This window comes from Cibotium barometz, chromosome 5, assembly GCF_041138505.1.
Source record: "Cibotium barometz isolate CiBa-2024 chromosome 5, ASM4113850v1, whole genome shotgun sequence".
Taxonomy (NCBI): domain Eukaryota; kingdom Viridiplantae; phylum Streptophyta; class Polypodiopsida; order Cyatheales; family Cibotiaceae; genus Cibotium; species Cibotium barometz.
Genome location: NC_141050.1, coordinates 17,914,528 through 17,941,981, shown reverse-complemented (window position 1 = coordinate 17,941,981; position 27,454 = coordinate 17,914,528). Strand labels below are relative to the sequence as shown.

Genomic DNA, 27,454 nt, shown 5'->3' with positions numbered 1-27,454 from the left:
GGGTTGGGTGACAACTATGACACATGGTTAGGTCTCTGGAGACCCACAATACGCATTCAGACTAACATATTTGTTTGTTTGTATGGATGCAGGTAACAGGACCTACCCTCTCAATGTTGGCTGGTTTTATCAAATGTTGATTATATTGATCACTACAGACATATTATGATGAAACTTTCATCTTGTATTTTTGTACATGATTTATGTAACCCAACAGTTGTGTCACAGGCCATGTAAACTCATTATTTGAATCAAGTTGGTAGTTTTTTTCGAGTAGATGTTTCTATTCGGTTGTGGATTATTGTATTATATGTAGCACAAAGACACACACACATATATGTATATACATACATACAAATGTGTATGTATTTGTACACACACACACACACACACACACACACACACACACCACGTACAATCTCACAATCCTCCAGAGAGCTGTGACATGCGGAAGGATTTCCAAGATGATGTCTTGGAAGTATCCAGGAGCATGCTGGACTCACTCATGGAAGGGTGGTAACCCTAGTGAGTATGTGAACTCATGGAAGGGTGGTAAGCTTGGTGAGTATGTGAACTCATGGAAGGGTGGTAACCCTGATGAGTTATTTGAACTCATGGAAGGGCAGTTGCTCTGGTGAGTATTGTCGGACATGTCATCTCCAGCCCATTTTACTCCATTTTATGCCACTTTTTATCCAGATATTTATCTGATGTAATTAGGGATTTAAAAAGCTATTTTATAGCTTAGTTTTAGGCTTTATTAGACCATTTGTCCAAATTAGTAGCTTTTTTGCTACTGCCGAGTGGCTCTACAGATATATATATAAGCATGGACATTGTTCATTCATAATTCATTCAATATTTCAGTTCGTGGCTCAAGTGTTGGATCAATCTTGGCTGTCTACTTTCTCTTGTTTGATCTCTACTTGCTTCCGCTTCATATTCACATATTTTCACATGGTATCAGAGCACTTGTGCTTCTACAAATTAGCAAGAGGACTTTCAGCCTGCAATTTTTTCTCCACATCTTGCGTTTTTCTCGTGGTGGTTGCATTTTGGAGATCTCTTGCAAGCACACATGAGTGCTTCTCTTTGCACTAATTGTAGGCTATTTTCAGCCTCTTTCCTTCATGTGGACCAACCCTAAATTCTGCGTTTTTCTTTCAACAGCCCCTTTTTCTGCGTTTTTTCATTCCTAGCCCCCCCCCCCCCCCCCCCCCCCCCCCCCCCCCCCCTTGAAAAGAGGCCCTACAGCAGCTGGTATACTTCATGGGCAGCCTTCAAGAGAGAGAGAAAGAGAGTAGCCATCATTAGGGTAGTTTGTAACGGTGGTAGAGGCTAGTGTGCAGTAAGACAGCCTCCCTTAATGAAGTGAGAGGGCTCCAATTTATAGATTTGGGTTTCCCATGAGCTAAAATGGCAAGATGACAAGTGGAAGACTATAATGACAAGTGGAGAGCCACACAATAGCTGAAGTGACAAGTGTGAGGCCACTTGTCTCACTTTGATCCACTTTCTTGCCACACGTCCCAATCTAAGAGATGATAATCTTTACCTTTAAAAATATCCCAATTGGTAGACCTTTTGTCAAATGTGCTTTTGGCATGTCTCCCCATTTGCTAAATTCTAGACATAATGACGCGAACGGAATTCCCATTGGAGTCGGGCCAAAAATAGTAACCCTCCTAGATTTTAGGAGTGTGATCCTTTGTATTCCAAGATAATTCCCCATTTCCAAAGCTTATACTTTTCAAATATTTAGATGTCCTTGAGTCCACTAGATCCCTTTAATACTGGGAAACGTCCAGGATGGTGACATCCTCCTTGGCTTCTTAAAAGTTGTCTGCAACTTTAAGCTTCAAGCTATATATCCAAGATATAATCATGTCTCATCAAGTCGGCGAGACGAGACAGTCTCAAAAATCCAATATAATTGAAAAACTCCATGTCCCAAATAAATGGGCGAGACTAAATAAGTCTCCATAATACCAATATCAAAATCATGTCCCAAAATAAATGGATGAGACAAAACAATCCCATAAGTCTAGATCATAATCATGTTGCATAATAATAGGCGAGACAAAACAGTCCCATAAGTCCGGATATCATAATCATGACCCAAAATAAATGGGTGAGACAAAACAGTCCCACAAGTCCAGTTATTATAATCATGTCCCAAAATAAATCGACAAGACAAAATAAGTCTTTTGCCAACAAGGCGTTAGTTCACATGACCCTTGGCGTCGACATAAGTCCCGTGCCAACCCCACTCTACCACTTGCATCCCATGTTGGTACTTTGACCACACACCTTGGATGAGAGGTGGGCTCAAGTAATTAGACAAAACAATGACTTACCTCCGTGTGGGTACTGATTCTTTCCCAAAAACCACGGGTCTTCATGCAATAGAGCTAGTATAGCAAGTACAACTCTCCATTCAACGGGTACAAGTACAATGGCTTGTACAGTAGGTACAAGGGTTGGTACAACCGGTACAGTGGTTGGTACAATAGGTATAGTGGTTCGTATAGTTAGTACAAGGGTTGGTATAGCCAATATAGTGGATGGTACAAGTAGTAGAATGGCTGGAAATCATAATAAAATGATTAAATACCGTTGCCTTCGGTATTTCTTTGCTATGGAAGGCTTCAAAACAGTCGCCAACAACTCGTATACTTCATGGGCAGCCTTCAAGAGAGAGAGAAAGAGAGTAGCCATCATTAGAGCAGCCTGTAACAGTGGTAGAGGCTAGTGTGCAGGAAGAGAGCCTCCCTTAATGAAGAGAGAGGGCTCCAATTTGTAGATTTGGGCCTCCCATGAGCTAAAATGGCAAGAGAAGGCTATAATGACAAGTGGAGAGCCACACGATAGCTGAAGTGACAAGTGTGAGGCCACTTGTCTCACTTCGATCCACTTTCTTGCCACATGTGTGAGGCCACTTGTATCACTTCGATCCACTTTCTTGCCACATGTCCCAATCTAATAGATGGGTTCTCCCATAATCTTTACCTTTTAAAATATCCCAATTGGTAGACCTCTGCGAAATGTGCTTTGGCATGTCCCTCCATTTGCTCAATTCCAGACGTAATGACGTGAACAAAACATCGAAGTCGGGCTAAAAATAGTAACCCTGATAATCCCCCATTCCCAAAGCTTGTACTTTCCAAATATTTAGACGTCTTGGAGTCCACTAGACCCCTTTCATACTCGGAAATGTCCTGGCTGGTGACATGTCGACTAGCTCTACATATATGTATATAAGCATGGACATTGTTCATTCATAATTCATTCAATATTTCAGTTCTTGGCTGAAGTGTTGGATCAATCTTGGCTATCTACTTTCTCTTGTTTGATCTCTACTTGCTTCCGCTTCATATTCACATATTCTTACAAGTACTTGGATCCTACATGGGTGGTGCCCGTGGTCGGGACTATTTTGGTGTACAAGATGGCAAGTTGGGAGATTTAATGCATGTGCACAAGCATATACCTGTGAAATGCACCTACATGTGTTACTTGTTTTGTTGCCTGGACATTGCTTGGTATTTTGCTTGTGAATGTCCACGGGCACTGGGGATGCCTGGACACTCCGTGTGCACACCTATTTGGGACTTAGGCAGAGATTTTGTGTTTTGCAGGTGGTAAGTGTGCACACTTAACTCTATTTAAATATTATTGCCTTCTTTACTAGAGTTAAGTGTGCACACTTAACTCTATTTAAATATTATTGCCTTCTTTACTAAAGTTAATGGTTACAGGTTCAAACTCATTAAAATCTGGGCAGACAAACTTATAAGTTACAAGTGAGTTCACATCAGGGCAGACTATAATAATGTACCGAGGCCAATTATTAGTGATGGGCACCCACATATGGTTTAAATCCTACGAGTTGCTAAAAAAGGTTGATGAGTTGCTAAAAGAGGCTGGGGGAGATATTTTTGAAGCCCATGAGTTGCTTTTTTGGGAACCTAGTGTGCTGGACAAGGCAGGGTTACTTGTAGGGTATGTAAGTTCCACACGTGGGGAGTCTAGAGCTTGTTAGAGAGAGCTGGTCGGCTTCTTCTACAGGTGGCATAGGGCTGCTGAACAGCAGATACAGGTGCCATAGAGCTGGCCGACTTCCTCTACAGGTGTCAAAGGGCTGGTCGACTTTGTAAACAGCTGCTACGGGGCTGGTCGATTGTGGTTTTTCTCTCCTTTTCTGCTAGTCGAATTGCTTACAGGCCTCAGACAGCTAGTCGACTTGCATACAGGGTTCTCTAGGGCAGATCGACACCTTCTCCTCCTCCTCTACAGGCTGGCTGAACTGTTTTCAGCATAGTACCGGGGAGGATATCAAAGATTTCACTGACTGGAACAGATACTGTTAGCAGTCATCTCCTGTCTGTACCATATTACACTGTAGGGAGTGAGGGCCAATGATGTGGGTGTGCCTGCCCGTATGAGGACTCCGTGATCATGTTCTTGTTTTTCCCATTTTTTCCAGTTGTTTGCTTGTCATAGGGGAGCTGTTTTTCCAGTTGTTTGCTTGTTGTAGGGGAGCTGTTTTTCCCTGGCCGACAAGTCGGCCAGGAGGGGTCCGCCAAGGGGCTGGCCAACCAGGCTGCTCTGGTCGTGGGCCAGCCGATCACTACTTCTGTTGGCCGACTAGGCTTGTCCTAGTCGTGGGCTTTTCTTTGGGGTTTGTCAGCCTGTTCGTATTGGCCGACTGCTGTACCATGCCCATATATATAGGGCTCTTGCCCCCCCCCACTTGTTGTACCGGATATACTCTTGTATATAGTAGAGTTCGACACATCTCTCTTGCTCTTGTGCAATTTTTTGCTCTCTGATTTCTGTCTCATTTTCGCTGCACATTCCGACATGGTATCAAAGCCCTAGGTGGCTTGAAGAGATTGTGAGAGCTTTTGGGGTTGCTGTTTTTGGTGTTGATTGGAGAATATTTGGGCTGTATGGGATGTGGAGAAGCGGGTAGAAGGCGGGCGTCATTGCTAGACAGCCACTTTGCAACAAAGTGCAGCCTCATCTTCAATTTTTTTTCCCACCCACCCTTCCTTCACAAGACCAAGTGAACCCCCATGATGGCATATTTGCTCGAGATGGCGGAGAAACCTATGAAGATCCCCACCCTCCCGACGTTCCCGGTGGACCGACAGTTGGATGGAAACAACTATGGCATTTGGAAGGTGATGATGGAGTCTGTTTTGGAATCTTATGATTTGGTTGACTTTGTCACGGTTGGTGTTTCAAGGCTAGATCCGACGGAGGAGGCAATCAAAGAGCGGGAAGCCTAGGCACGTTGTGGGATTGTCTCAATGCTCGTATGCGTTCTTTCATCTTCCTCAATTGCACACCCCAAGTGATCAATCATATCAAACACATGATGCTGGCTCGAGGAATTTGGCAGCACTTGGCTTCTCTGTACAATCGGGTATCACCCATGAAGAGAGTTTCCTTGGAAGTGCAGATGCGAGTGATGAATCCAACAAAGTCTTGGACAATGCGAGAGCACATCAACAAACTCTTCATCAGGAGATTCACCGTTCTTCAGGCTAGGAAGGAGATATCATTAGAGGAAATGGCCATCATCTTGTTGTCTCATCTATCCTCTCAGTACTTAGCTTGCTATTTCTCTTTGATCACCAGTGGGGGGCTCAGCACCATTACTTGGGAGGAGCTTGTGCCGATGATATTGGACCAAGAGGAGAGGTTTTTGAATCCTCCACAGGGCGGAGGTTCTGAGACTTTGATTGGCCAGCGGTCGAAAGGCCGCAACAACAACAACAACAACAACAACAACAACAACAAGGGCAAAGGGAAGTCTTCACAGTTGAAGTCTTCTGAGAAGAAGCCCGACTCAAATCGTGATGCTTTGAAGGCCAGCGGGACTCGCAGCCATTGTGGCCAAAAGGGTCATTATTCGAGGAAATGTCCTCAATGGAGCACCAAGAAAGGTGCAGATTCTTTAGCTGCAACTGCGAAGACTCTCAACTTTTGTGCACTTGGAGATTATGGACACCGGAGCTTCATCTTCTTTGAGCAGGGAGGCGGTTGGTCTCACGTTGGGATACTCGGGAGTGGATTCTGGACAGTGGTGCTTCTAGGCACATGACTCCTTCCCGAGAGTTGTTACAAGACCTTTGGAGGCAAACATGTCACATCTTTATTGGTGACAAGTCCACTATCCCGATTCACAGTGAGGGCAGGTTGGAGATCGTCCCTGATAGCAGAGGGGGAAAGCATTCCTCCCCAGTTCTTTATGTTCCATCTCTTGGTTTTCATCTTTTGTCAATGCATGAGGTTTGCAAGACTTGTATGCGGGTGGAGTTTAATGAGCATCCAGTTGTTATCCGGGACAAAGCAATAGGCCAGGTTGTTTGGGAAGGCAGAGTGGAGAATGGGATTTACAAACTCTCAGCACTCCCTTCTCTTTCTTACAGGTACTCAGTTCGGTGATTTGTGGCATTTTCGTTTTGGCCACTTGAATGTGGATGCGCTATGGCGGGCTTTCCGGGACCAAATGGTGGATGGCTTGCCAGATGTTGGCAGCAGGCAAGGATACTGCAGTTCTTGCATTTGTGGGAAGCAACGTAGGGAGTCTTTTGTGAAGCAGGCTACCAGGTGAGCTTCGAAACCACTGGAGTTGGCTCACACTGACTTGTGTGGGCCTATGCAGACCCCATCCTTGGGAGGAACCTTGTATTTCATGTTGATTGTTGATGATTGTTGTAGGTTCACATGGGTGTATTTTTTGCCACATAAGGACGAAGCCTTTGCTTGGTTCAAGGATTGGTATGCTTTGGTGGAAAAGGAGTTTGGATTGCAAGTGAAGACTGTTCGGGCTGACAAAGGAGCGGAGTTCTCTTCCAATGCTTTTGTGCGGTTCTGTGCCAGAGAATGGCATCAAGCGAGAGTTGGCCAATACAGGGTTGCCTTTAGAGAATGGAGTGGTTGAGCGAAAGAACCGACCGTGGTGGAGATGGTGAGGACGATGTTGGAGCATCGCAACCTTTCTCATTCACAGTCGTGGCTACGGCTGTCCATATCCTCAACTGATCTTCAACGACTGTAGTGCCCAAGATGACTCCATTTGAGGCTCCTTTTGGCAAGAACCCAGATGTCTTTCATTTTCGTGTTTTTGGGAGTGATGCCTATGTTCACTTTCCAAAGAAGCAGAGGGGGAGGCTTGACTCCAAGTCCCAGAAGCTTGTTTTTGTGGGAGCTGGAACAAAAGCCCAGGACTTATCCTCAATACTCATCTAAGAAGCAACAGTGGAAGATGAAACATGCTCATCAAAGACAACATCTCTGCTGACGACAACCTCATTCCGCTCCGAGTCATATAACCTGTAGCCTTTGAAAAGAGAGTTATATAGCTAGTCTCAGTCCGTAGGAGAGGTTGATCCCGCGGTTCGAGACTTGTCCGAGTAGTAGCAGGAGGCTCTGCGTTTTGTTCGGGTATCGAAGTGGTTGATGGATACCATTCGAGAGTCTAGTGTGACGGAGTATCCCTCCGAGTGGACCACGGAGGATGGACCTCGAAGATCCCATAGGGTTCGTGACAAATGTCAGTCAGAGGAGCATTTACAAGTAAATTATGCCTTGATGTCTCGTATCGTTCGGGACAAAGAGCCTACTTCAGTTAAGGAAGCTCTTTCCTAGGAGACTTGGAGGAAAGCCATGCAAGTGGAACTTGAAGCCATTGAGAAGAATGGAACTTGGGAGTTGGTACCGAGGCCGTCAAAATGATCAGTCATTGGTGTCAAGTGGGTCTACAAGACCAAGTATATGTATGATGGGTCCGTGGATAAGCACAAGGCCAGACTTGTTGATAAGGGCTATGCTTAGCGGCCAGGCATCGACTATGAGGACACTTTTGTACCTACAGCTAGGATGACCATGATTCGGACAGTTCTTGTTGCCCTTGTCTCTCATCAGCAGTGGCCGGTGTATCAGATGGATGTTAAATTTGCGTTCCTGAATGGTGACTTGCAGGAGGAGATGTATGTTGAGCAACCTCTTGGCTTTGAGGTTCAGGGCTCAAAAGGTATGGTTTGCAGGTTGCAAAAGGCCTTGCATGGTCTGAAACAGGCTCCCAAGGCTTGGAACTAGAAGATTGATACCTTTTTTCAGAAACAGGGTTTTTGGAGATCAATTGCAGATCTGAACTTGTATCTCTTTTGGGAACGCGGTATGGTCACATTGATTATCCTCTAGACTCATTGGGACGCAAGATTGCGGATCTTGCGGTATCTGCAGGGTACGAAGGATCTTGGACTCTTTTATAACACTGGAGGAGGAATGAAGGACCGAGTCGGTCTCAGAGGTTGGAGTGATTCTGATTGGGGAGGAGATCCAAACACGAGGAGATTTACTTCAGGATATGGCTTTACCCTTGGCTCATGAGCGATTTCCTGGAGCAGCAAGAGGCGGCCAACTATTGCCTTGTCTTCCATTGAGGCAGAGTATCGGGTTTCTTGTGGTGCTGCTTGCGAGGTGGTGTGGTTTTTTTGCAGAGGTTATATGGCGAGATTGGGTTTCCACAGAAGGAACCCACGGTCATCCAGTGCGACAACCTGAGCTGTATAGCTATTACTCGGAACCTGGTCTTCCATGCTCGGACCAAGCATATAGAGATACAATTTCACTTTGTTCGAGAGAAGATTTTGGCTGGTGACATCTTGCTAGTTTTTTCTTCGACGGAGGACAATTCAGTGGACCTCTTCACGAAGCCTCTACCTCAACAGATGCTCCGTCAGCACTCTAGCTCACGGGGGTTGGTTCCACATCCAGGAGTTGAGAAGGGGTGTTAGCAGTCATCTCTTGTCTGTACCATATTACACTAGGGAGTGAGGGCCAGGGACGTGGGTGTGCCAGCTTGTATGAGGACTCCTTGATCATGTTCTTGTTTTTCCCATTTTTTCCAGTTGTTTGGTTGTCATGGGGGAGGAGCTGTTTTCGTTGGCCGACTTGTAGGCCAAGAGGGGCCCACCTAGGGGCTGGCCGACCAGGCTGCTCTGGTCGTGGGCCAGCCAACCACTACTTCTGTTGGCCAACTAGGCTTGTCCTAGTCATGGGCTTTTCCTTTGGGGGCTGTTGGCCTGTTCGTACTGGCCGACTGCTGCCCCAAGCCCATATATATAGGGCTCTTGCCCCCCCACACTTGTTGTAGCGGATATGCTCTTGTATATAGTAGAGTTTGACACATCTCCTCTCTTGCTCTTCTGCAGTTTTCTGCTCTCTGATTTCTGTCTCATTTCCGCTACACATTCCGACAGATACAAGATTTGCCTGGCAACTACATTGCGCACAGGTTACTAAACGAATTGGCCAGAGGGCCGTCCAAGACTGTTTGGGCCTGTTTCGGGACTGTCTGGACAGAAAGCAGGCTCTATTCAGTCATGAAGACAGAAAGGACGTTGTTTTGGGCTAGCTTGGTGGACTCATATATGATCCAGTGGAACCTTCGGGTGGCCAGGAAGCTTGAAACATAGCTGGTTGTGCGAACAGTTGTGTGGACAGCTCTAAGCTAGAGGATGTGATCACGTACTAGCACTCGGGTGGGCTTGATAGGCCTCGAGGTAATCAAGAGAGTGGTTGGTGACTGCTTTGCCTTGGGTTGGTGACCAAGGGCTTGTTTTCTTTCGTGTTTTTCACTGATTTGGATAAATCTGATGCTGCCGGTGGAGTAGGAACTCCCGGACACCACACCCACATCTTGTACAAGAAAATTACTCTGTTGGTAATAAAGATACCTCAGGGGAGGCTGGCCCAACTTCAGCCCCTAGTGTTGTGTCATGTGCAAGCTTGTCTTTTGGCGATTACAAGATGTATATGTTCTTGATATTTGTGACATATGTATTGGAATATGATGTGAGGGATGCTGAATGTATGCTGTATTTTGGCAATTAGTTTGTGTATTCACGTGCTTGCTTGCGACATACACACATACATACAAAGATATATACACATATACAAACAAACATATAAATACATACACATCTCTATAATATATATGTATGTGTGTGTGTGATGTTCATGCACATGGGCATGGCTAATCCTAGGCTTGCAGCAGACAAAATATTAGGTTTTGGAGCAGTAGCAGCTGTCACAAGCATGGAAGGCACGGTGTGTGGACTAGGACCTTGTCGATTGAGCATCTTTCTGATGGTGTTGGTAGTGAAAGATTTACGCATGTCCATGGAATTGGCCGACAGCAGGGTGGCCAGTTTATTATCCCTTCTAAGGCGTATAAAAGGCATCGCTTTGCTCATAGTAGAGGATTTGATCCTCTACAAGGGTCGGGTCATAGTAGATAGGTAGGATAGGGTTTTCCATCTTTTTGGGGCATGCCTATGGCTGCGAGAAAATAATGTACCTTTTTGTACTATATGACTATGCTAAAAAATATAGCCATCTCTCTCTCTCTCTCTCTCTCTCTCTCTCTATTCGGGGAGATTGTACCCAATGCTTGTGTGATTTTGTGTCTTCTATTGTTAAGTATGTTACGTTCATGTCTATGCATATACGCACGCACGCTCACGCTCACACTCACACTCACACTCACACTCACACTCGCACACATATACATATATATACATATAGATGTACGTATACACATATATACATATACATTCGTACATTCATACATACATACATACATACATACATATAGACATATACGTATACCTATGTATGTATGTATAGATAGATGGATCGATAGATAGATAGTTGGATCGATTGGATGGATAGATAGATAAGATGAAGATATATATATAGAGAGAGTTGAGACCTTGTCATGCTTTCATTCCAATAATTGTCAACCCCTTGTGATGCAAGATGGATGAACGAGGAGAGGACTAACTATAGGAACTGCTTATCATGTGCTGTGGGCTTTGGTGGCGGTTCCAAACTCACATATCCTCTGTGTGTGTAAGCAACTATCATTGGCCTTTGTATTTGACATCCAAGGAACCAAGAACAAAGGAGAATGCTCAAGGTTTATATTCCATTGCAGGGAATCGAGTATTCTAGAACTTGAGGGTGGTTGTCTAAGTTGTATCCAAAAGGAGCAACTTTGAGATTGAACAACACTAAAACTTTTGTACAAGAGTCATGGGACTAGCCATCTCATGGAGGCATTGTTTATCAGCGAAGGAAATCGGAATTGAGTACATGGATATGAATACTGTTAGTCTACCATAGTCAGACATTGACATGGGTAGTTAGACTACACTAGGAATTGGTGTAAAAACCAAGAAATTGGTGTCAAAACCAAGGAACTGTTTGTGCATTCATTTGTTGATTTGCTCTATGTTGGTGAACATATTTGTGTATGTGTGCCAAGGGTGGGGGATGCCCGGCTAAACCCAAGGACAAGCATGTGTGTATGTGTTTGTGTCTTTTGAGTCTTGACATATAACGGGTGTGTGTTGGAAGAGAATCATGCCGGGAAACTCTTGCTTGAGGGCGACCCTAGAGGTGCAAGGGATGGGAGTATTTGCCAGAGAGGTCAAACCCAAGGTCACTTTATGTGAAGAGTAAAAACTGTGAGGGCAAGATGCTTCTTGAAGCCACACACAAGAGAAGAGGAGGACCTTCCACATGAAGAATCATGTCTCAAGAGCCAGAGAGAGAAGAGCTAGGCCCACAACAAGAAAAAAAGCAGAGAAAAGCAAGAAAAAAGCAAGGAAAAGCTAAGACAAAGCTAGACCTATCACTTGAGGACAACTGTTTAATAGTTGGAGGAATGTCACTGAAGCATCAAAATACGGGTTGTTGACAAACAAAAACGCAATGCAGAAAAAACTAACGTGGTGTTGATGACGTGGCACTCCCATGGGCAAGATAGCAGTACAAGGCAACCTTACAAGCTTGGAATGAAGCGACCAGATTTTAGAAAGCAAAAGATTAAAATCTTTTTAAATACTAAAAAGAGGAGCTTTTATTATTAAAAAGATACTTTTTGGGCTATAAGTAAGTCTTAAAACGCTTTTCCTGGGTGCTTTTGGGTAAAAACTATAAATTTAGCTATTCTCTCATTGTTGAGACATATAAAAAGACGAGAGCTCTCTAGCTCTAAGAACTTGTACTCAAGACTCCCTTCCAAGGGGTTTTATCTAATATAACCCGGAGGGGGGGAGGAGGCTAGGACCAAGGCTATTTTGGTCTCTAGTGTCGTGCCACAGTCCTTACGAAGGCTTGTTGCAACAACCGGGTGACATGAGGCATCTATGTGGAGAGAGCAAGTTTCAAACTTTGCTAGAATGATGTGGTGTGGAATGGAGGGTGCGTATGAGTGTCTTTTAGCAGCCCCTAGTGTCACAAAATTCCTCACAACTGCTGTTTTTCTACTGCTCATGTGTGGCATGTGGAGCTTGACATGGCATACATGTATGGCCGGTGGAGCTTGACATGGTGTGTCTGTGTGGCATATGGAGCCTGACATGACAGTACATGTATGGCTCATGGAGCCTGACATGATGGTACATGTGTGGCTTGTGGGGCCTGACATGGTGTACATGTATGGCTCATGGAGCCTGACATGATGTGACTCCTTGGGACTAGTTGGAGATTTTCTGTATTTATGTTCTGGGAAGGTTCCGGAAGGATCATGAGCCCTGGACATTTTAACTGATACAACTAAGCAAATGGGTGTTTCTGCCAGCCTAGTTGTGCTCATGTGCGTGCATGACTTTGATTTTACCTTTGGATGGCTTGTCTTGTTTGCCTGGACAATGCCTGAGTTTTTTGCCTGCGTTGTCCATGGGATTGGGGCCGCGTGGGCACCTTGTGGACGTGTATGTGCACACGTGTTTGGGACTGATAGGTGGTCTACATGTGTTTTGCAGGTGGTAAGTGTCCCCAAAAACGCAATTTATGGCTTTATGATTTTACATACTAATAATTATGGGTGCAGGTTCACACACACCTATAAGTGACTGGACAACTTATAAGTTGTACACACTGGACGAGACTTATTTAATACATGTGGCAGCAATAAAGTGGGCACTTGACCTGATTTGTACCAAACCCTTGTAGGCGCCTCCTTCGAGACCAGAAAAGCACACGTTTGAGCTATTATTGGCAAAAGAGCTCTATTATTGAGGGGAACTCCAGATTTGAGGTAGGTGCATGCTTTTCTGGTGTGCATGAGAGCTGGTTGACTGGTTTTCAGCCTGCTGGCAGCCAACTACAGCTATCTACCGCGACGGATACTCACCAGATGTATTAGAGATGCTGGCCGACTCCTTCTGCATGTCTCCCACTGCTGGCCGACTGTTTTACAGCACTGAAAAGGAGTTGTACAGGTCATAAAACAAGGGGAAGAGCTGGTCGATTTCTCTGCTGATCGGAGACTTACTTGCTCGCGTACTATTGCTGGTCGCTTCCTTTTGTGGCTACTGAGGGCTGGTCGACTACTACAAACAACCTCTCAAGGCTGGTCGACTTTTCCTGCGAGCCATACAGGAGGAAGGTGAAGATATAGGGTTGTTCCGGGCTGTTGTGGGAGTGCTATGGGCTGTCCATAGTTCTCCTGCATGTGCTTGATGCCGGAAGTGCCCTCTTGTGTTGAAGATCATCCACAAATTCTGCATATGTTTTTGTCTTGCTTTCATACTGTATTGGAAGAGATAGGTGCTAGCCAGTGGAGAATCCTTGGGCACCCGTGAAGTTGTATTGGAAGCAGACTCCTTTTTGGTAATCTAACCATAAAGGGGGGATGGGGGGGGGGGTCAGCCCATCTTCTGGCCCCTAGTGTGGTGTACTGTGCAGAGTTGTTATCTTCTTTATCTGGCATGCTTATGTGTATTTTCAGTTTTCATGATTGATAAGATTTCCATGTTACAGTTGCCCTCCTGTTTACATTGGTATCAGAGCTTGGCTTTCTACAAAGCTTGTACCTTATATGATGCTGGATATGGCTGTAAGGAGTCATTATCCGTGAGAAAAGGTTGGGATTCTGAAGTAGAAAGACTTTGTGGCCCTCTTGTCTGTTTAGGGGCACTGTTGCACCCTTGCAGTCTATTCAGTATCATACTTGGGAAGCTAGTAGCGAGCGATTCCGGGGCATGGAAATTCTTTTCTTTTTGAAAATTTGGTAGATAATTATGGCCCGCCAGTCAGATCATTCTGTGGAGGAATCTATCACTTGTACTCGCCGCATGTGCGGGAAGAGGATAGAGATAGGGGTTAACGATACATCGTTGTCTAGTAGGGCTGAAGATCAGCAGGATATTGATGCCTTGATGAATGAGCTTGAAGAGCTTCCGGCTTTGCAAAGAGACCCAGATATACAGGGGGTCATTGAATCAAAGTCTCACGTCAAGGCTGATGTGGTCACTTTTGATGTAGTTGTTCAAAAGATGGGAATTGACAAGTCTCGAGAGTTGGTTGTTGCTTATTTGAAAAGCCGTGGTGATGTTGTTTCCGATGATGAGGGCAAGTGGGTCTTCACACAGCAGCCTCGCAGGCTATCCCGTGAAGGGAATTCCAATGATGTTGTGAGAGGGCATGCAGCCCGCACCAGTGATGTGAGAGGGTATGAAGCCCGAGCAAGTGATGTAAGTGGGCATGTAGCCCGAGCAAGTGTTATGAGGGGATTTGCAGCCCATGCAACAGATATGAGGGGGCATGCAGCCATGCAACCTGAGGGGATGATGTACATCGACATGCAGCCATGCAACAGATATGAGGGGGCATGCAGCCATGCAACCTGAGGAGATGATGTACATCGACATGCAGCTCCAGGGGATGATGAGGGGTTTTCAGCCCATTTGAGAGATGCAGAAGATCTTCATGGAGAAGATCTCCACCTTCTAGGTATGTTCCTGCTTCCAGAGTTCCATCCAGAGTGAAGGGTGTTGCACGGGAAATCAGCCCTAGACTTGGGCACCGTCGCCATCGTAGACATGATGAGGAGGATGATATTTTAGAGCGTTGGGATGCTCGTCATAGCAAGAAGGCCAAAGAGTTCAAGTCAAGGGACAAGGACATTAAATTCGGGAGCTATAATGGAAAGCTGGATACCACCAAGGCTCTTGCTTTCATAAGGCAATTTGAAATAGCGTGATAATATTGAGCATGATGTTGTAAATTCCATAGATCAAGATAAGATTGATTTCTTAAGTGAATATGTCGAATGTTTCGCTGACTTCCTACTAGGGCAGTTATCCCCAGAGAGGCCAGAGGATCATTGTATTGACATAATCCCTGGAAGCTCTCCTCCTAACCGACCTCCTTATAGGGTGAGTGTTGCCCAACAGAAGGAAATCATGGCTCAAGTGAACGATTTGCTTGAGAAGGGGTTGATAAGGCCAAGTTTTTCGCCTTATTGTTCTCCAGTTTTACTTGTGGAGAAAAAGGATGGGACATACAAAATGTGTGTTGATTACAGGGCCCTTAATAAGATTACCATCAAGAATAGGTTTTCGATTCCCCGAATTGAGGATATTCTTGACAAACTTGAGGGAGCTGCTTGTTTTAGTTGCATTGATCTTAAGAGTGGCTACCATCAGATTAGAGTGGTACTCCAAGATGTGCACAAAGCGGCTTTAAGAACATCACAAGGTTGCATTTAGAACACATTTTTTATTGTTGTGTTTGGGAACGTTTCATAACGTTTGAAACTTCAAAACCTTTTGTATTTGGTTGTTTTTTCGAAAGTGTGAGTATTGAACGTATGAAACGTTTTTTATATTAAAAACGTTTTGAAGCTGGCTTTGTAATCTTGCTAAGGTAAAAAAAAGGGATAAATTCTTCTGCTCACGCGCATCGCTGTCTCACGTATCCCGCGGAGTGTCACACTTCACCTGTTCACGAGGCACTTTTTACTCTCTTTAGGAGAGGTTTTTTTCCCATGTTCTTTTTTCTATTTATTATGTTCGCTTTGTATAGCGCTTATGCGCTCATGACATCAGGTACATGTGACGTTGTCGTTTGATTTTGATTTATCATGTGTTTCTACTATCTACTTGAATTGTCAAATTCCAATCATGGTGTATTTGGGTATGTCTAGACATTGTTTATGTTGTGAGTGCTAAATTTGAAACTCTTAGATAGGCTGAAATGCTAGAATGTGATATGTGTTGACATCACTTCTTGTCTATCAAAGGATATTAGATATAGAGTCTAGACTTTGGGCTTTCTTGACCAATCACAGACACAGGTCTCACACACACATACACACACACATGTATGAATTGGCAGAAAGGCATCTAAGGTGGGTAATTTTCTTGTCCATGTTTCATTTTCAGATTTTGCATTCTCTGGGCAAGAAGAATTTGGTAGGTGATGCTTTGTCATGCAAGCCTTAAGTGCATGCAGTGACTATCGCTTATCATCTGGACTTGTCAGCGATGAAACCCTTGTAGGCGCCTCCTTTTGGACCAGAAAAGCACCGGACTTGATTTGTACCAAACCCTTGTAGGCGCCTCCTATTTAATACATGTGGCAGCCATAAAGTGGGCACCGGACTTGATTTGTACCAAACCCTTGTAGGCGCCTCCTTTTGGACCAGAAAAGCACACGTTTGAGCTATTATTGGCAGAAGAGCTCTATTATTGAGGGGAACTCTAGATTTGAGGTAGGCGCATGCTTTTTTGGTGTGCATGAGAGCTGGTTGACTGGTTATCAGCTTGCTGGCAGCCAACTACAGCTATCTACTGCAACGGATACTCACCAGATGTATGAGAGATGCTGGCCTACTCCTTCTGCATGTCTCCCACTGCTGGCCGACTGTTTTACAGCACTGAAAAGGAGCTGTACAGGTCATAAAACAGGGGGAAGAGCTGGTCGATTTTGGCTGGACAGGTTCTTTGCTGATCGGAGACTTACTGGCTCACGTATTGTTGCTGGTCGCTTCCTTTTGTGGCTACTGAGGGCTGGTCGACTGCTGTAAACAGCCTCTGAAGGCTCGTCGACTTGTCGTGTGAGCCATATAGGAGGAGGTGAAGATACAGGGTTGTTCCGGGCTGATGTGGCAGTGCTATGGGCTGTCCATAGTTCTCCTACATGTGCTTGATGCCAGAAGTGCCCTCTTGTGCTGAAGATCATCCACAAATTCTTCATATGTTTTTGTTTTGCTTTCGTACTGTACGGGAAGAGGTAGATGTTATCAAGTAGAGAATCCTTGTGCGGAAGATCATCCACAAATTCTTCATATGTTTTTGTTTTGCTTTCTTACTGTACTGGAAGAGGTAGGTGTTAGCAAGTAGAGAATCCTTGGGCATTCGTGAAGTTGTATTGGAAGCAGACTCCTTTTTGGTAATCTAACCATGGGGGGTTGGGGAGGGGCCATCTTCTGGCCCCTAGTGTAGTGTATTGTGCAAAGTTGTCATCTTCTTTTATCTGGCATGCTTATGTGTATTTTCAGTTTTCATGATTGATAAGATTTCCGTGTTACAGTTGCCCTCCCGTTGAAGAACCATGTCCTTCATCTTACCAAAGGGTAACATGGATGAATTTAAAGAGTGTAATGCATGTAAGTGTCTCTGCAACCCATTTCCTATGTGATATATAGTGCTATGCCATTTGCATACAATAGAATAGACTATTGCTTTAGACAGGAGCCCTTGCCATGGTGTGTGTCGATGAAATTTGTGAACTCATCTACATAGAGCCCAAAAAGAGGGGGGGAGACGGGACATCTTGCTGTACTCCAATTGTGCTGCAATTGCTCCATGCGTATTGAGACGACTTGTGCATATAGTGTGATTGTGTCGCAAACGACCTCATATCTACCCTTACTGTCTGAATGGACAGATCAATCTGGCTCGTGGGACTCTGTTGAAAGCCGAGTGGAAGTTAATAGAGGAGTGTAACTTATCTCCTTGATGCTCGGCCATCCTCGATGTTTGGACGAAGTTCTAAGATGTGGTTGAATGTGGAGTGATCTTGCCAGAAGCGTGGTGCCCCGACGAAGTCGACCAAGCAGCGGCACCCCACGTAAACATACCCTCTGGAGAGAGGGGGGCCAGAATACGCAGCATCCGCAGCCAAATCTGCTGCGCTTGAGGGCAATCCCAAAGGCAATGTCTCTGTGTCTCCATAGGGTGGCCGCATCGGACGCAGGCCGCCGGAAGACCGCTGTAAACAAGCCAGGTGCCAACTGCTGAGCCCCTGTGGGGGCGACCAGCCACTGGAAAGTTGAGATTCTGTGGGCCTGTCGACTAGCCCAGAGCCGAGCCCAGAAATCGTCCAGGAACTCCTGTGAGAGTCCCTGTAGCCGCCAATGCCCTGCTGTGGAGCTGGAGAGACCATCCTCCTCGCCGTCAAAATATGCCTCCCCAGCCGAACAGTATACTGGAAAAAGGTGATCTCTGTGGCCTCAAGGGATGCATAAGGATCATGCTACTCGTACTCCCCAGGGTCCCACTGTAGCCGGGCCAAGGGGCGCGCTGCATATGCCCATATGCGCCAATCCGGGAGCACATCAGTAGGGTCGGGGTCAATATGCCACTTCCGAGAAGCGGCGGCCACTACCCGTATCCTCTGAAAGGTGCACTCTGCAACCAAAGGCGACTCCACCTCCACTCTCTGAAGTCTGCCCTCATCCTGAATCTCATAGTAGAGGCATCTGCCATCCTCAGTGCAAGCTCTGACAGCAATCAGGATCTCCAATTGAGTAAAGGCTCCCATCCACCGTGGGGCCACTGGCTCGAAAGGCGTGAACCACTCCTCTGTGAGTGCCTCCTGAATATCATCCCTCATAATCAACCCCCCTCTGAAGTGACTCAGCCTCTCCACCTGGATCTCCTCTGGGAGACTGCAGAAGGCCTGCCAGTCTCCAAAACTTCGTGCTGGGCCTGCTGCTAGAGGTCCCCAGGCTAGACGAGGCCGAGAACCCAGCATATGACCCTGCTTTGTGCGAACCGCTGGGCTCCAGATGAGCGGCTGTCTGGCCCGCTCCTCAACACAAGGAGGTCGCTGAGAGAGCCCCGGTCTCAGCAGCTCCCAAGCTCTCAGGATACTCAAAGCAAATCTGTCCTCCCATCCTCTACTGAGGCCTGTCCTCCTCATCTCTATGAAGATCCAGCGAATCTCTGGTGCCCAAGTGCCCCCTGCTGGGGGAGCCCGAGCCTGCAGCCGCTGCAAGAGAAGCTCTTTCCAAGGCTCAGCGCTTGGAAGCAGCCCCCGAACAATAAGCTTCCCCAATAAGGCTCTACTCTGATCGACTGGATCTATAATGCCCAAGCATCCCTGAGCCAGCGGAAGTGTAATAACTGCCCATGCAACCTTTGCCCGGGCTGGCTGACCGTCCCGCCCAGACCAAAGAAAGTTCCTGATCAGCCTCTGTACCTGGCTGATGCAAGAGCTCGAGAAGATCCAGCAAGACGTAATGTACCACATGGTCGCTAACAGCACCTGATTTGCCACCACCACCCTTCTAGCCAAGGATAGTCGAGCTGTACTCCAATACAAAAGCTTCTTCCGAATGCTCAGAAGAAGCGGGGCAATCTGCTGCTCAGGTGACAAATCTAGTCCAATCTGGCATCCCAAATACCGCACTGCTGTGCCAGGAGGAATCCATCTAAAACCGGGGTCCGGGCTCCATGCCGGAGTGGGAGCGCTACTTATCCAAAAGGCCACTGTCTTGCGCCAATTGATCAATGCTCCCGAAGCTGCAGTAAAAACCTGGAGCGATTGCTCTGCCGGAAGAAGATTGGCCTCTTGGCCATGCAAAAATAAGCCCGTGTCGTTTGCAAACTCAGCATCGAGCAAGGGGACACCCCTGACGGACTGATCTGGTCAGCTCCAAACTCGGCCCCCGTCCTCCTGCAATCAACACTTGGCTACGAGCTGTGGAATACAGAGCCGCCACCCCTCTGATCCATCCTGGCTCAAAGCCCAGGCGAAGCATAGTGCCCTCTAAGAAACCCCAATCAACTCTATCGTATGCCTTCTCAAAATCGAGAAGCATCACGACCAAGTCCTCGCCAAGAAATCTAGCTCGGGCCGTCGCCTCCAAGAAAGTAAAGATGTTGTCAAGGATACTGCGCTCCTTGACGAATCCTGTCTGGGTAGCATGAATCAACTCCCCCAGGAAGGGCTGGATCCTCAAACTCAAGGCCTTTGCTAAGACCTTGTAGACAGTATTGAGAATCGTAATAGGCCTCCAATGCCGAATATCATCTGATACTCCCTCCCCCTTGGGGATAAGAAAGATCAAGCCCTCTGAAAAGCTCTGTGGCATCACCCCAGTGTCCAAAACATACTGAAAGCCCCTGCGGAGGCCTGGCCCCAAAAGGTCCCAATAGCGCATAAAAAAGGCCGGCGTCAGTCCGTCCTCCCCTGGGCAACTATGTCGCGGCAGGACCCTCAAGGCCTCGGCAAGCTCAATCTCTGAAAGAGGCGCACCAAGAACTGTACGCATACGATCTGTGACCCTCCTCTGCACATGGGCCCACACAGTCTGTCTGCAAGCATCTCTATCCTCAGTGGCTGGCTCCGCTGAAAGCAGGTCTCTATAGAATGCAGTGGCGATGGCTCTGATCTCCCCGGGCTCAGTAGCTACCGATCCATCCGGTCTACCAAGCTGACGGACTCCTGCTCGAGCATGGCGGGGTCCAGTGATCTCAAAAAACTCCCCAGTCACTCTATCACCAAGTTGCGTCCACTGAGAGGCCTGACGACGATAGTAAAACTCATGTCTCTGCTCCTCTGCCTCTCTAACCTCCTGGCGTGCCTGGCTCAGCTGAGATGCCAACCACTCACATGCAGGCTGCTGCTCCTGAAGGCGCTGTAGCGAAGCAAGGCTGCGTCTCAGCCGATGCTCCCGCTCGCGAATCTCTCCGAGCCGTGTCAAAGCTGCAGCGTGCAGAAAAGAGCTAAGCTTGATGAGTCCCTGGGCACACTAGCCTGCTGCATCCTGGTCAGAGCACTGACTGTCATGCCAGATCCTCTCAATGTCCTCAGCGAGACTGGGATCTGTAAGTACCCTCTCTGGGATCCTCAACTGCAAGCTGGGCTCTCGTGTCTTGTCCTCCAATGTCAGGATAACTGGCGCATGATCTGAAAATGAGGTGCCAGCGAGAATGCCGACGGAGCCCCCTCGCTCCCCTAACCAGTCGCCCACATAAAAGCGATCAATCCGTGATAGATTAGTCCCTCCCTGTCGGCGATCCGACCGAGAGAAACTAAGACTGTCCTGAGAGCGGGAGAAGGCCCCATGCTGCCATGCATCAGTGATCCTCAGTGACATGCAAAACCGGTCCCAAGCTGCAAGCTCCGTGTCGTGCACTGTAACATGACTGCCTCCCACCCTATCGGCCGGGTCCTCAAGCATGTTGAAGTCTCCCCCGACACACCAATGTGCGGCCTCTGGCAATGCATCCGTAACCTGGGTCCAGAACTCTGCTCTAGCACTAGCATGATTAGGTGCATAGACGTTGAGCACGCCCAATAGCTCATCATGCACCCTCAGAATGACATACTGTGCTCTACCAGGCACAATGATCCCTCGATCCACAATGGCCTGCCGCCATACATCTGCAATGACCATGCATACTACTGCCTGTCCACCCAAAGGACCAAACCCTGCAGACCAAAAGGTGTCCCATCTACCAGGCATCACCGAACCATATCTCCGGATCCTGCTCTCACCCAAGTGGTGCTCCTGCATCATCAAAATATCAATTCTGCCTCCAACCAGGCATCTCTGAAGCTCCTGCCTCAAGCAACCACGATAGCGTATAAAATGTGCTCTGCCCAGGCCCTGTACATTCCATGAGATGATCCTCATGGATGACCTGCTGAAGTGGATGCTGTCTCAGCCGTACGGCGGGCCTTCGCAAGCGGCTTGGATGGAGAGTAGTCCCCATCCGAGCGGCTGCGAATCTGCCCACCCGGTGTACTGCAAGAATCACGGATCAGGCGCCAGTGGCTGTGGCCCATGGTGACTGCCTCCCGCTCTGACAGAGCAACTTCATGTATACATACATATCCAGGGTCGCGTGCTAAGGCTGCCACTATACGCACGACCAAATGACGAATCCCTGAGGCATCCACACTCCCGGGATCCAAGAAAAAATGAGCCAACTCCCATAGCCGGCCTATCACATCTGTCACCTCCAGATCGCTCACATGATGAGAAAACTCAACTGCCTGAGTCTTCAAAGTGCTAAGAGCGAGCTCTAGAGTCCACTCCCGGTCGCAAGGGCCACATAGAGGGAACGAGAAGGCCACCGCTGAATCAAGTGCCTCCTCCCCGCGGGCCGGAGGTATCACTACATGAACTCGGATGGGTGCTGGCTCACGGGGGCCCTCTGCTCCAAAAAGCCGAGTGAAGGCGTAATCAAAAGCCTCCGATCGCTGGCTAACACCGAGGCGACTCAGCTGACTGCGGATAGATGATATCCGTGAAGCCCGAATCGGCATGGTAGGTCTCCTCTGTGGTGCTCGAGCGAGGTTGGTGCTCAGCGCCCTCCGGACTGCAGGCGAACGCCAGGGGACTGCCAGGGCCTCCCGGGAAGGTGAGGTGGGTGGGGGGGGAGGAGGGGGGGGGGAGGGGGGTGGAGAGGGAGCCGCTGCCGAAACCGGAGCGGGGACGGGAGGAGGTGAAGGTGGAAGCGAGGCGGTGGGAGGGGATGGGGGTGGGGGGGGTGAAGGAGGGGGTGCTGGCATCTCCTGGTCCTAAGTCGTCGCCGCAGGGGTCTCCTCCTGGAGGGGAGCAAAGCTGTTCCTCACGGGAACCCAGTGAGGCTGAGACTGTGGCTGCTGCTGCAGCGGTCTCTAGGCGTGCTGCTGTGGCTGTCTCCCTCGGCGGCGCCCCTGTCCAGGCTGCCACTCCGAGGTCTCTGTGGCTTGAGCAGGTGTCCCGGAGGCAGCCTGCCGTGCCGCATCTGTGGGCGGGCCATCAGGGGCCTGCTGCTGTGGTGAGGATCAAGGTCTCTTGCGAGGGCAGGCCTTGGCCAGATGACCGACCTGCCTGCAAATGAAGCACTGGTTTGGGAGCCCCGAGAACTCCACTCTCTGATCAATCCATCCCCCCCCTATCCTAGGTAGCTGAATGACCTTAGGAAGGGAGGAGATGTCAGACACCAAAACTCTGACCGAAGGTAGCCCAGCTGCTCTGGCCACCACTGAAGCTGCTGTGGGGCCAGTCTCTAGTACCGAGCCCACCAATGCTCCTAGCCTAGAGAGGAGCGGAAGATACTCCCGGCGGAGTCCAAGGAAGCAAACTGTAACATGAAAAAGGCGCTCTCCCTGCTCAGCCGCTGCTGGGTCAAAGCCATGCTGCCAAGGTCTGAAGAAAGCCCGAGCACCCCTGATGTCAAGGGGACTCATGGCAAGGACCTTGGCCACGCTCTGGGCGGTCTCGAATTCGATCTGATAATGTCCACGGCCCAGTAGCTGTACGTCCAGGATCTTGCCCACATCTGCAAGAAGGCGGGCCTGGAGAAGATCCCGGATCTCCCCTCTGTTGGGGCGAGTGCCGACTATACGACAGATGGTGGAATGAGCCTGGAGGCATTCCAGCTCTACGGTGAGGCTCGCTTCCTCTTCTGGCGAAATAGAAAGCCTGATGGGGGTGTCCTCAGGGGCGGGCGAGGGGGCTGCGGATGAGTCCCTCTGAGGCGGGGCGGGAGGAGCCTCCATCAGAGTCTGAAGCTAAGGCGTAGGCGAGGCGAAAGCGGAGATCCTGCAAGAAACGAGCAGCGAGGCGGAAGACGAAGGCCGGAGAAAAAGGAAAAAAACCCCCTGGGGGCGGAAGTCAGCAAGAAAAGGGAGGGGGGGGGGTGAAGTGGCGAAGGAGAAACCCTGGGGGGGGGAGGGGGGGGGGGGGGGGGGGGGGGGGCAAGAGGGGCGGGGTGGAGAAAGTGCTGGCGGAGGGGGGGGTCGGGGCGCTGCAAAGGGGAGGTGGGCGCGAAGAAAGGGGGGGGGGGCGCGAAGGCGAGGAGGGGCGGCGGGCAGTGCAGCGAGGGAGGGGGGCGCAGCAGCGAAAGCAGGCGGAGGAGGCAATAGGAGGGGCGGCGGGCAGTGCAGCGTGGGAGGGGGGCGCAAAAGCGAAAGCAGGCGGGGGGGGGGCAAGGGAAGGCGCGAGGAACGAGGGGGGCGCAAGGGGACGAGCAGGCAGGTAGGCGGGGGGCGCAGGTGTGCAGGTAGCGCAAGCAGGGATGGGCGGGAGCTTGATTTGGAGATATTCTTGTGAAGCTCCTTGAGAATTGATAGGCTAATGTCATGTGCACATATGTACATGGCTCATAATCCAAGTCTAATTCTGATAGGCAGCATATAAAGAGCTAGATTCGGGCTCATGCCAAGGCCAGACAAGGTACAGAAGATCGTTCAAAGGACAAGGACCTTGTCGGCCAGTTTTGGAGTACTTCTGGAGCAGGTTGGTAGCCTTCAGAATTTAATGGGATTTTCTGCTGGCTGACCAGCAGTCGGCCAGCTTCTTGGGCATGTTTGGGCCTATAAAAGGCATCTCCTTGCTCATTATTTATTTTCTCACTCCTTGATGGAGTAGGCCCTAGAGTAGGGTTTCTTTACCCCTTTTGGGTGGGCAAGGCCAAAGATATTGTAACCTTTTTAATATACTATGAATATACTGAAAATACAACCATCTCTCTCTCTCTCTCTCTCTCTCTCTCTCTCTCTCTCTCTATTCTGTGGCTATGCTGATTGTTCTTGCATCAAGTGTTCCTATGCAGTTCTTAGGGCTGAAAGAAGGCTCTCAAAGCTTTTGCATGTGACATTGGTATTAGAGCTTCAGGTTGTATTTGAGATATTGTTGCTGCCCATGTCCTTCCCACCTTACTGCATCGTGCATGGATGAAACCATCGCTCATGTCTTGATCTTTTGGTGGTGTGGTGACCAGGCAACAATATATTAGCATTAGGCTCAGCTATGCTAAGTGCTATTGGTGTCCCGGAAGAAGTGCATAGGTCCAAGGGGAGAAACGTAGCAGACCCCCAAAGGCTGGTTGGTGTCGGGCAAACCCAAGGGGAGAGTTTCATGAAAGTTGGTAGCCAGTTGTTGGTGGGGCTGCCCTAGAAGCAAGGGATGAAGTTAATCAAAGGGGTGGAGCCAAGGGTGCCAGGATCAGTTTTCAAGAAGGATTCATTTTTGTGTTTAGGGACAGGGCAAGAAGGCAAGGGCACAAAGTGGAACACATGCACATATTTCTATCTCAGACTTGGAGTGGATTCAGAGACCTAAGGCAAGGTTCTCATGGGCATGTTTGGGCCTATAAAAGGCATCTCCTTGCTCATTGTTTATTATCTCACTCCTTGATGGAGTAGGTCCTAGAGTAGGGTTTCTTTACCCCATTTGGGAAGGCCTAAGGCCAAAGATATTGTAGCCTTTTTAATATACTATGAATATGCCGAAAATACTCCCAGGTGGTACAATGGATATCATCACACAGGATTGATATTGACAGATTACCACCCTTACAGTATGACCTAGCTGCACCACACAGACGCCTCTCTCAGACAGAGAGGAACAGAGTCATGAGACATGACATTTGGCAGGGCCAAATACAGGAGACTTGGCTATCTCCCAGTCGGCCACTCTCGACGAAGATGCTCTACTACAGAGACCACTTCTTGAGCACCTCCACAGACGGCTTCATCCAGCGACCACGATACTTGGAGGTCCACTTATCACATGGAGCCAGAGTAGCCATTGGGCAACTAAGGGTCTCATCACACCAACTAGAGATCGAGACTGGGAGAGCAGCACGCATCCCTCGAGCAGAGCGCATTTGCAGATCATGCCAGACGGGGGTAGAGACAGAGGAGCATTTTGTTTGCCGATGTGGTGCTTTGCAGGAGATCAGGGCATGCTATCCTGAGGTTTTAGAGGGACCACATCACTTAGACAGATCTGGGAGAGATCGGACCAGAGACAACTAGGCAGACTACTACTAGCACTACAGAGACACAGGGAGATCTTACTTCAGACATGCGCACATCATAGCGGAGGAAGACAGTCCCAGTTGACTGACTTCTTCCAGAGATTGGCACCAGTAGCCCAGCCACACACATTGGGAGTGACATCTCAGCGAGCGGAGGAGATTTGAGCTAGGTGACGACCCAGACTAGCCGGCTACCAGACACCACGACTACACCACAGAGAGATCGCGGCCATCCGGTCTCGACACCAGTAGGAGGTCCAGGAGCAGCTAGCACATTTTTGCTCTGATCCAGGACGCATGTTCCAGACATTTACGGCATCCTCAGATCGGATGTATGACATATTGTACCCAGACTATGGGACTGGATGGAGTTAGGAGTAGATAACATATCATACTTGTATCACCCCTTCATCATATAGAGATGCATTAGTAGCCCTAGTACTCCATCCACACCCTCTCGTTTGTACACCACCATTGAGTCCCCTATGGTCGTGTTGTCATACTTGTACATTTTATTCTCACTCCACATTTTCCTCTTGATGACTGGAGGAACATCATTGTACTACTTGTTTGTCTCATAGGCCAATTTTGGCCTTTTGCAGACGTTAATATATCTTTCTTTCTTTCTCTCTCTCTCTCTCTCTCTCTCTCTCTCTCTCTCTCTCTATTTTGTGTCTATGTTGATTGTTCTTGCATCAAGTGTTCCTATGTAGTGCTTAGTGTTGATAGAATGCTCCCGGAGCTGCCGCATGTGACATTGGTATCAGAGCTTCAAAGCTTCAGGTTGATTCTGAGATATTGTTGCTACCCATGTTCCACCCCCCTTATTGCATCGTGCATGGATGAAACCATTGCCCGTGTCTTGATCTTTTGGTGGTGTGGTGACCAGACAACAATGTATCAACATTAGGCTCAGCTATTGTAAGTGCTATTGGTGTCCCGGAAGAAGTGCATAGGTCCAAGGAGAGAAACGCATCATGTTTTAAGACCCCTAGAAGCTGGTTGGTGTCAAGCAAACCCAAGGGGAGAGTTTCATGAGAGTTGGTAGCTAGTTGGGGCTGCCCTAGAAGCTTTCATGGAGCACTCCAAGGGCTAAAGTTCATCAAAGGGGTGGAGCCAAGGGTGCGAGGATTAGTTTTCAAGAAGAAGGATTCATGTTTGTGTTTAGGGAGAGGGCAAGAAGGCAAGGGGACAAAATGGAACAGATGCACAGATTTCTACATTATACTTGGAGTGGATTCAGAGACCTAAGGCAAGGTTTTCAGTGGAAAGGTTCCTATGAAGGGAAGGATGATAAGTATGGGAGACCATGTGTGGAGACAGGGGATGATGACAGTCATTCTGAAGTTGGAATCCTGTCATCAAGTTTAGCACGAGGGGATGTCATGTGCACACATGTACATGCCTCATCATCATAGTCACAAGGGACGGGGGACGGTGACGGGGTATGGGGACGGGGACGGGACGGGGGACGGCCATAAGTAGGGAACGGGGACGGGGGAGGGAACGGCACTCAAAAAATACTTTTTTTTAAAATTTTCTACTCTACACTTATTCTACTTTGGAAGTACATCAAAATGAGCACAAATTTA

The 27,454-nt window shown here is 48.2% G+C and overlaps 1 protein-coding gene across 15 annotated transcripts in view; it reads left to right on the top strand.

Moving 5' to 3' along the window:
* LOC147638147 (histone deacetylase 19-like) overlaps positions 1 to 27,454 on the top strand; it is a 54,828-nt gene that overhangs the window by 13,832 nt on the left and 13,542 nt on the right. The window contains exon 8 of one of the 15 annotated variants that reach the window (XM_086798079.1): positions 93 to 250. The exons of the other annotated variants lie outside the window; for them this stretch is intronic. Within the exon in view, the coding sequence (XP_086654205.1) occupies positions 93 to 140 (48 nt within the window). The 3' untranslated portion in view covers positions 141 to 250. Of the gene's footprint in view, positions 1 to 92; positions 251 to 27,454 lie in introns of those variants that run through there. 15 annotated transcript variants of the gene reach the window in all.